General features: G+C 44.4%; 1 protein-coding gene across 1 annotated transcript; it reads left to right on the top strand.

The window, feature by feature from the left end:
- Positions 1-837: 837 nt before the first annotated feature.
- Positions 838-1,560, top strand: LOC125514056 (LYR motif-containing protein At3g19508). Its single transcript, XM_048679307.1, has 2 exons — positions 838-1,129; positions 1,289-1,560. Exons 1-2 carry the CDS (start codon positions 938-940, stop codon positions 1,355-1,357), a joined length of 261 nt encoding a protein of 86 aa, XP_048535264.1. The 5' UTR covers positions 838-937; the 3' UTR covers positions 1,358-1,560.
- The last annotated feature ends 8,440 nt before the right edge of the window (positions 1,561-10,000 follow it).

Here is a 10,000-nt window from a genome sequence, read left to right as displayed (position 1 = left end):
TTAATCCTTGCATGTGTGGTTCTCGGGCGGATGACGACACTTCTTCTTTGAGTTTGCCTTCGTTCTTCGATCCTCCCCGAATTCGTCTATCTAGTTGTAATTACACAACTCCAACATAGATTTTTGTCATCTCCTTCTGTCGGCGAGGTTATATGGTTTTTCGTCGTGCATGCACGATGGCAAGATTTGATGTCAGATATTTCAGATCTATTAAAAGGGTTTAACGTCCACGATTGCGGCTCCCGTGTGTTGGTGCTTAGGGGCATATGCATGAAGACTTTCCGGCTACCAGTGACAAGGTCAAACCGGCTCTGGTAGAGGAGTGGCGACAGTGGCACATCAATGGCTCGTTTTGGCGGCGGCGGTGGTTGTTAGATGGTCTACAGACCTCAGTATTATTTTTATTATGTTTGAAGTGCTTTATACCTTTTGTGAAATTTCCAGATCCTTTTTGAGAAAAAAAATAGTGACTAAGGCCTCTTTTGATTCATAGGATAGGATTATCGTAGGAATAGGAATTTTATAGGAAATGAGATGACATGTATCTCAAATCCCATGAATAGGAATAGAAAACGAGATGTCATTTAGTTGACACCAAAGGAATTTTTCCATTGAATCTAGGCTCATTTTTATTTTCCTATGAAATGTGAAGGGTAGAAATCAATCTTATATAGGAATAGAAATCGATTCCTATGAATCAAAGGGCTCTAAAGAAAAAAATTCTATAAAAATCCTATCCTCTAGAATTCCTATGAAATTCCTCCAAACCAAAGGAGGACTAAGAGGCTCTTGTATTACGGGGCGGAGGGAGTAGTTAATTGGAGTTTTTCCTTCCACCGTGAGTTTAGCAGACTACTACAGTACCGTACAAGCGTGTAGTACTACTTCCTAGTGCTTGTGCGCCTTGATCTACCAGGCCTGGATTCGATCGGAGGCGATGGCGAACGCCGGGCTGCGCGCCTACCGGGAGGTGCTGCGGCTGGTGCGGCGGCTGCCTGCCGACGCGCGGCCCTACTACGCGAAGTACGCCCGCGAGAATTTCGTCAACTACCGCCACCTATCCGCCGACGACGACCTCGCCGGCCTCCTCCGCCGCGCCCATGCCCACTCCTCCTGGGTCCTCTCCAAGGTACCGTCACGTCAACCGAATGCGGTGCTCGTTCTCACTCTCCGCGTGTTCATCGCGCCATCCATTCCATTCGCGGCTCATGGGAATGGAATGCCAATGGATCGACCTATTCCTGCTGCCTATCTCACTGTTCCTGGCTGTGCAACGCGTGGCTTGCAGTACTCCATCGACGCCGCGGAGGCGGCAGGGCGGCTCAAGGAGATCTGCGGCGAGCGCGGTCCCGAGTGAGGGAAGACCGTGGCAGCAGCCCGCGGCGCGGTGGTGCGTGCACGCAAGGTGTTCGGCTATATGCCTCTGTACTGGTTTTTAAGTTCCCTGCCCGAACAGGGTGATGTGCCCTGTTCTACCTCTACTGTGTTGTTTTAGAGCTGGGCGCTTCCATGTTTCCAAATGTTCTACAGTAGTGGAAAATAAGATCAACATTCTGCTTCTGACTTGGTAATGTTCTGAGCTCGGACCGACTATTTAGAGGCTGTTCGGAGTCCCTCCGCTCTGCAACTCCGCTGCGGAGCGGAGCGGCTAAAAGGGTGCTCCGCACGCTCGCTCTGTAGTGAAGGAGTAGAGGATCGCCGAACACAGCCTTACTACATTGCTCTGTGTTCCAGTGCAGCCTTCGTGTTGCTCTGTTGACTGCCAACAACATGCATCGTATTCCTTAACCGGAAATCTCAGGTGCATAACTTGGTAATTCAGTTAGAAGGGAAACACTGGAAGAAAGATTTTTTTTTCATTTTATCTTTTGCAAAAGTGAAGGGGAATTTGTTTGAAGATATGATTTGCATTAGGAATTAGTAGTACTCTGTTTTTTCAGGCAAGGAATTAGCTGTGTTCTATACATCTTGTATAGGCAAACCTCACTACAAGACATTAAATTGTTATTTTTCGCACACGGGTGCTTCTACATCATCAAAATTGTTGCAACCGGCAAGATATGAGTGAAATCAAGAGACATAAAAAAAACAGTCATCAAAGATGGCACTGGCTACTGAAGATGAATAGCCCTCCTTCAATGCAGCTATTACCTCCAAGTTATCCGAATTAACTTCAATTTTGTTGCAGCCTGCTATACGTGCCAAGTTCAAACCAAATCTTATCGCAATGGCTTCTGCCGTGAAAGCATCATAGCAGATATTCAGTTTTTCATTTGCAGCCGCAATGAACTTGCCATTATGATCTCGAATGACAGCTCCCATAGAGCCTTCAAGTGTGTCCGCATCAAACCCCGCATCCACATTAAGCTTGACGTAGTCACGTCTCGGTCTGACCCAACTATCAAGACGTGCCCGTGCCTTAGGTGAATTAGCAGAAATAAAGTTGGCCACCAACGCTCGAACTGCTAGGCTAACCTGGGATGCATTTTGCGGTATTCCCCCATGCGTATGCTTCCTCCTTTCCCACCACAAGTACCAGCAGCAAGTAGCAATTGTCTCCTTCAGTTTCGTCAGTCCCAGGATATGGATATAGTTCTCAGGAAGATTCAGAAGAAACTCCAACACCCTCTCTCCAGATTTATCCATGAGCAGACCTTGCTTTATCACATCAATCAAACCAAGCAATTTCCAAACCTCCACTGCCACCGGGCACGCGAACAGGAGGTGTCGAAGTGTTTCAGGACCATCATGACATACTGGGCATTGTGGTGAGATTTTAATGTGCCTATCAGACAGGTTTGCTCGGCAAGGTATTGAGTTGTTAAGCGCTCTCCAAGTGAAAATTTTGACTTTCCCTCGACAGTTCAGAGACCAGATAGAATCCCAAGTGGGTGTAATTGTGGACGAAGTGCCCACATGTTGTGACCGTTGCCCAAACTTAGTCTCCCAGACTGCATGATAGGCAGACCTCACTGAAAAAACACCCGTCTTTGTGTAGCTCCAAGCCACAAAGTCTGTCATCTCATAAACTGGTAGCGGGATTGAGAGAATTCTTTGGGCATCAACACTGCAGAATGTTTGGTTCACTAGCGGCGCATCCCAATCCCCTGTCCCTGGATCAATTAGTTCTTCCACTCGGGTTAGGATATGGTTCCCTCTCAATGAGATAACCTTCCTGTTAGGTGATTGAGGTATCCAACTGTCCTCCCAAATCTTAATTTGTCGTCCATCACCCACCCTCCATATATGACCGCACTTCAGGGTATCTACTCCTGCCATTATGCTTTGCCAAGTATACGAAGATTTCTTTTTTAGAGTAACACTCAGCAAATCATCATTAGGATAGTACTTTGCTTTGAGGATCTTTGCACATAGAGAATCCGGGTTCTCAATGAGTCTCCATGCGTGTTTTGCCAAGAGTGCAAGATTAAAGCACTGAATATCCCTAAAGCCCATTCCACCTTTCTTTTTTGGTATACACATCTTCCACCAAGCAAACCAGTGCATTCTCTTGTGTGATGCATCATCACCCCACCAGAATCTAGCTATCACATCTGTAATTCCTTTGCAAATTTTCTTAGGAATTTTGAAGACCGACATCGCATAGGCTGGTATGGCTTGTGCTACAGACTTAATAAGCACCTCTTTACCTCCAGAAGACAGGCTTTTCTCCTTCCATCCAGTCAGTTTCAAGATCAACCGATCCACCAAGTACTGAAAACTATCAGTCTTGTCCGGCCCCAACGTAGCTGGCAAACCCAGATACTTATCGTTTATAGCTTCTGTCATGATATTCAGTGTTGAGCACACCAAGGCCTTAACACTTACATCTGTGCTTGGACTAAAGAAAATGCTGGATTTGTCCACGCTCACAAGCTGACCTGACGCCCCACAATACGAATCCAGAACAGCTTTCAATGATATTGCGTTTTGCTCATTTGCTCTCATCAGAATTAAAGAATCATCTACAAATAGCAAGTTTGTGACAGCTGGTGCATTTCTACAAACTTTCAGCCCCACCAAATCGCCCCTCTGCTCTGCATGGTTAAGTAGGGCTGTTAGTCCTTCTGTACAGAGGAGGAATAAATAAGGCGACAATGGATCACCCTGCCGCAACCCCCTCGAGGGTTTGATTATCTCCGTTTCCACTGAATTGTATCTTACTCTATACTCCACCGTAGAGACACAAACCATGATCATTTTAACCCATTCGGCCCTAAACCCTAGTTTTAGCAAAATGGCTTCCAAAAAGACCCACTCAACTCTATCATAAGCCTTGTGCATATCCAATTTAACTTCACACCACCCCTCCTTGCCTTTCCTTTTTTGTTTGATTGTGTGGAGACTCTCATATGCTATCAGTACATTATCAGTAATCAACCTCCCAGGGACGAAAGCACTCTGCGTGGGGCTAATGATATCAGGCAATAAACCTTTCAATCTTGTTGCAATCATCTTGGAGATAGTTTTATACACAACATTACATAAGCTAATGGGCCTGAATTGTGTAACTTTCTCCGGTGCATTTACCTTTGGGATCATAACAATGGTAGTGTCATTCCACCCCTGAGGCATTACTTGTGTATTCACTGCAGTAATACTTCCATCACCAGATCATCTCCTAACATTGGCCAAAACCGCTTATAGAATACTGCATGCAGCCCATCCGGCCCTGGGGCCTTGAAATCACCAATGAGAACATAGCTTTCCTAACTTCCTCCGCGGTATATGGTGCCATCAGCAGGTCATTCATACCCTGTGTAACACGTTGTTGTACCTTGGATAACACATCCTGATCCGGCAGATGCACTTGCGAAGTAAACAAAGAAGAAAAATACTCTGAGATAATGCCATTGATATCCTCTGCGTTCTCCTTCCAAACCCCTGTGTCATCTAACAATTTTTTGATGTAGTTCTTCTTTTTTCGGGCTGATGCAGCTCTATGGAAATAAGATGTATTTCGGTCCTCGTGCAGCAACCAGTTCGCTCGCCCCCTTTGCAACCAAATGAGCTCTTCCTGATCTAATAAATTTTCTATCAGAACTTGAATATCCTTCATTTCCTGCCGAATCTCACTAGTATTCGGCCTTCTCTTAAGCTTCTCTAAGTCTTTCCTCAGCTTGTGTATTCTCTTTTTGGGACTTTTTAGTATCTCTCGATCCCACTCATGCAGATCCTTCAATATAGACCGAGTCCTGACCGCGAGAGAAGGTCCCAACCCGGCTAGTTTAGCTTGTTCCCATGTAGAGTTAATAATCTCATTCACGGTCTCTTCATTTAACCACCGGGCTTCAAACATACGTTTATGGTTCCGTCGCTGTTGTTCCATCCCCGATTTATAATAATCTGTGTCCAGCAGAACAGGCCTATGATCTGAATGAACGTGTTGTTCATGCACTACAGCTGCATGGGGGAATTTCTCTGCCCACAAGTCATTGCAAAGGGCTCTATCCAGCCTCTCTCGAATATCCCCTCGTCTCCAAGTGAACTCATCACCTATGAACATGACCTCATGCAGTCCACAGTCTTCAATACAATCTCTGAATTCTCTCATATATTGTTCAGGCCTAGCATTCCCTCCTTCTTTCTCACTCATGTTTGAGATCTCATTGAAATCACCAATAATCATCCACGGTCCAGTATTGTTTGCATGTATATTCCTCAAATAACTCCAAGAGAGGTGTTTCCTCTCCCAACAAGGCTCTCCATAAAACCCCGTCAGCCGCCAAGATGGTGCATTCCCATCCATCACAATACCATCTATAAAATTGTCCAAAGAGTAATTCAAAACCACTTCATTTATTAAATTATAGAAAAGTACAAGACCACCCGCCCGTCCATCACTGGGCACAAGGTGAAGCCGCTCAAAACCTAGCTTAACTCTCACCGACTCCGCCTTTTCATTATTCAAATGTGACTCTGACAGAAAAATCACATCGGCTTTCAAACGCTCTTGGGTATCCAAGAGTTCACGAACTGTTGTGGTCGAAAGCAGACCACGACAATTCCATGCTAGGGTTTTCATTGCTCCCGGCGATCCTCCCTCCCGGAGGTCGCCGATCTGTTCTTGGGTTGTGTCGTGTCATCATTTCCTTGGTTCATAACTGAATCCGAGCTGTCCGGCTCCTGGTCATCCTTTACTGTCTTTGTTCTTTTATGCTCCTTCCTCGGAGAAACATACACAGGTGGGAGGGGAGGGATCTGCGTTTTCTCCCTGATGGTTAGTGCTTGAGTTCCCTCAATCCCTCCACCAACCACAGCAGCCTCCAAAACACTTGATGTGTTCTCAACTGACGCCCTCTTATTTGGAAATTGGGTTGTCTCCGTCAGTGTATTAGCTATAACAGAAGGGACTACCACGGTACTCCCCCTATTCTCATTCGCATTCTCTTTTGGGTATGCCTGAGATCCATCGCCCGGGTGTTGTTGCTGATGTTGGGCATTGAAGCGCCAACTTTGGTTTGGATTATAGCGTTCTTGGCCCCTACCACGACCTCCAGCCCCCTGTCCACCTCTACCTCCTGTTCCTTGTCTCCCCCCTCCCCATTGCGGGACATAATTTCCCCTACCAGCTGGTTTGAACCGTACGTTGTCAGCAAACAGAAAATCCCCCCACTCAAAGGTAGACTCGTCGTGCTCCCCATCTCCACATTCCTCATGCCAATTATCAAACTCACCACAGTTGTAGCAGAAAGTTGGTAGCTTCTCATATTTCACTTGGTACTTCACACTTTCTTCTCCCTTCTTTGCAGTAACAAACTGTTTTATCTTAGCATTAATATCTATTTTGACTTTAACCCTCACAAATTCACCAAAGAAACCCGCCGGTAGCTTCAGTTGTACTTCTTCCACTTCTCCAATTCTAGATGCCAAACCCTTTACAGCACGCTCAATCAAGAACTTATCCGGCAACCGATGGATTTGTGCCCACACAGAGAGCTTGTCTAGCTCGAAAGTATCAGGGTTTTTAAACCCGTCATATGCCTCCATGATCACAGCCTGCTCCCTGAATAACCACGGCCCTTCAACCATCGCCTTATTCCAATCACCCAGGCACCCAAACTGCGCTGTGAACAAATTAGTTTTGATCTTCCTCCATACCACCTGTTTGGCAGGGTTCCATGCCGCACGCATGTCATTATACAGCGCATTAGGGCTGAAAGTCTTTGGTGTATGGACTCTGGCAATTGCTAACCACTTCGCCGGTTCTACCATATCCGGCAGCTCCTCCTCCCATATGAATTCGTCCTCTTCTTCCTCCTGTAGTGTGAGCCGGGCAAGCAATTCTTCAGCAGGTTCCTTCCCCTGCCTCCGCTGAGAACTCCTGTTTTCCGCCATCTGCAAGAGATCCGATCTTGCCGCCGTCGTTCCTCGCCAAACTCCTACCCCCGACCAGCGCCGAGGTACGGTCACGGGTCCCCTCAAACAGCCCGAGCCCCTGTGCGAACAGGGGGTGAGGAAAGCGGCCCGAGATAGATTCTGGCGGCAGCCGCCGGAAGATGTCGAAACCCTAGGTTTTTCGCCTAGGGGAAGAATGTACATGAGTAATACAAGTTATTTCCCAAAATTTGCTAGCTTAGTCCACTCGCATCCTTCCTATTTGGACATGGGAATCACTCTAGCATGGAACATACATGTGCACCTTAAGTGAGTTTTTTCTTCCGTGGTTCGGTGCCTCCCGATTGACGTACAAACTGGTCTTGGGTGTGGTGCCGCCCCTGGGAGTGTTGAAGGCCGAGGCAACATGATTACTCCGGTCTTTTCCCGTCAAAGTTCTATACGGATCGGCGTGTGTTCATGATTCCAAATGTTCTAATCCCTTCGTTCTGAATTACTTGTCGCAGATATGAATGTATCTAGATGCATTTTAGTTCTACATACATCCATTTCTGCGACGAGTTATTTGGAACGAAGGGAGTACGGTAGTGGGAAATAAGATCAGCATTCTGCTTCCGACTTGGTAATGTTCTGAACTCGGACTGACTATTTGCTCCATTGCTCCGTGTGCCAGTGCAGCCTTCGTGTTGCTCTTATTGAATTCATGCTCCATCCAACTCATTCAAAAGTCCGAACTTATGGAGAGAGGCGGACAATATATTTCAACACTCCCCCTCGCGTCTAGGCTTTTTTATTCTTTAGACGTGAGATCGATGTAGGCCGCAGAATCGTTTTATTTAATACTACGTTGACAGGGTCTTGAACTCTAGACCTCTTGGCTCGGATACCATATTGAATTTATGCTCCAGCTAACTCATCTAAATGTCCGAATTTATGGAGGGAGGTGGGCAATATATTTCAACTGCTCTCTCTGTTGACTGCCAACAACAGGCATCACGGTCCTGCATCCTGAATTCTCAGCTGCATAACTTGGTAATTCAGTCAGAAGGGAAAATTAGAAGAAAGGTTTTTATTTTTTGCAAAAGTGAAAGGGAAAATATCTGAAGATATGATTTGCATTAGGAATTAGTTCTACCCTATTTTTTTACACAAGGAATTAGTAGTGTTCTATACATCTTATAAAGACAAACCCCACTACAAGACATTAAATTGTTATTTTTCACGCACCAGTGCTTCTACATCATCAAAGGTTGCGGTGAATCGTCGCGTAAAAATCGTCACAGTATGTAGCACTGCTCATGGAACATACATGTGCACTCTAAGTGGTTTTTAAATCACATTTTATTTAATTGTGACATGCACAACTTTTCATGTTAAGGTGTTTTTTGTTTATGCAGAAATTTCTCACATAATTGAAATCATTAAGACTGAATTTGTATTCTAGATAATATTAAGAAAATACTCCACAATTCAATTTTGCGGAAAAACACACGATATGGTCTAGTTGCATGCATAGCCCTCTTCAGCTTATTTAGACCACATGGGACTATGCCATCTCATCACATTTGACACATATGCATACCTCAATGTTTAGCAATTAATTGCATGCATGCGTCATCCATTCCCAGTTTCCTTCTCCCACCGTGCTTTTTTTCTGGAGAATATATACTCTCTCCGGTCCTTTTTACTCTGCATATTAAGTTTGTCTGAAGTCAATCTCATCCAACTTTGACCAAGTTTATACAAAAAAATATTAGCATTCACATAACAACACATTTATTATTAGATCCATATCTTGGAATATATTTTCATAATATATTTATTAGATGTTATAGATGTTAATATTTTTTAATATAATTTTGGTCAAACTTTGACTTCAAACAAAGCTAAATGTGCGGAGTAAAAAGGACAGGAGGGAGTACTAATAGTAAATGCCATTCAACAATTCTTATATTCCAAGTCTGTCTGATAAATATTTCTAGGTTAGACGGATTAAATTTTCCAATTTTTTAATGTGATATTCGAAGTCCGGATAGATAAGTTGTGATTTCAGGTAATCTATTTGGTTCCTTCCCAGTCATTGTCATTTAACAATGAACTCTAGATGTTACACCAAAGAAAATTAATATGCCCACTCGGGCAGTAGATGTAATTGTACTCCCAAGTGCCATTGTATACACGTTTGCATTCCTATAAAATTTATGCAAAAACAACCAAATTGTTTTCAACATTTGCCACAAATAGCATGAAACACAAAACGTACAACAGATTTTCAACGGCTCAACAAAGAATCCAAAGCAGCCAACAAGCGGCGCACTACCCGCTAGTAGTGTCCAGTGGATCGTATTTTATCCGAACAGATTTCCATTTGTATAAATCCGGCTTACTTTGAAACTGAAATGTCAATCAATCTTATCCAGAAGGCATCCCACCTTGTAAAAACAAGTGCTCATTTTCTTGAGTCTTGACCTAGTGGGCATAATCATCATGCGCTATCGTGGGAATTGTGAGTGGTGTTAGACGATAGACTTGTAGTCGTGTCAACTTGTATCAATATTGTGTACGTGTGATCCGTTGTAAACATGACCGGTGGTTAGACTAGATTGATATATATCTTCTTATCTTGTGTATAACTTGGAGTAGAGGTCAAGGCTAATAACCA

This window comes from Triticum urartu, chromosome 6 (assembly GCF_003073215.2).
Source record: "Triticum urartu cultivar G1812 chromosome 6, Tu2.1, whole genome shotgun sequence".
In the NCBI taxonomy this organism is placed as follows: Eukaryota; Viridiplantae; Streptophyta; class Magnoliopsida; order Poales; family Poaceae; genus Triticum; species Triticum urartu.
Note: the sequence above shows the minus strand (reverse complement) of the source record. Positions and strands in the feature narration are given on the sequence as shown.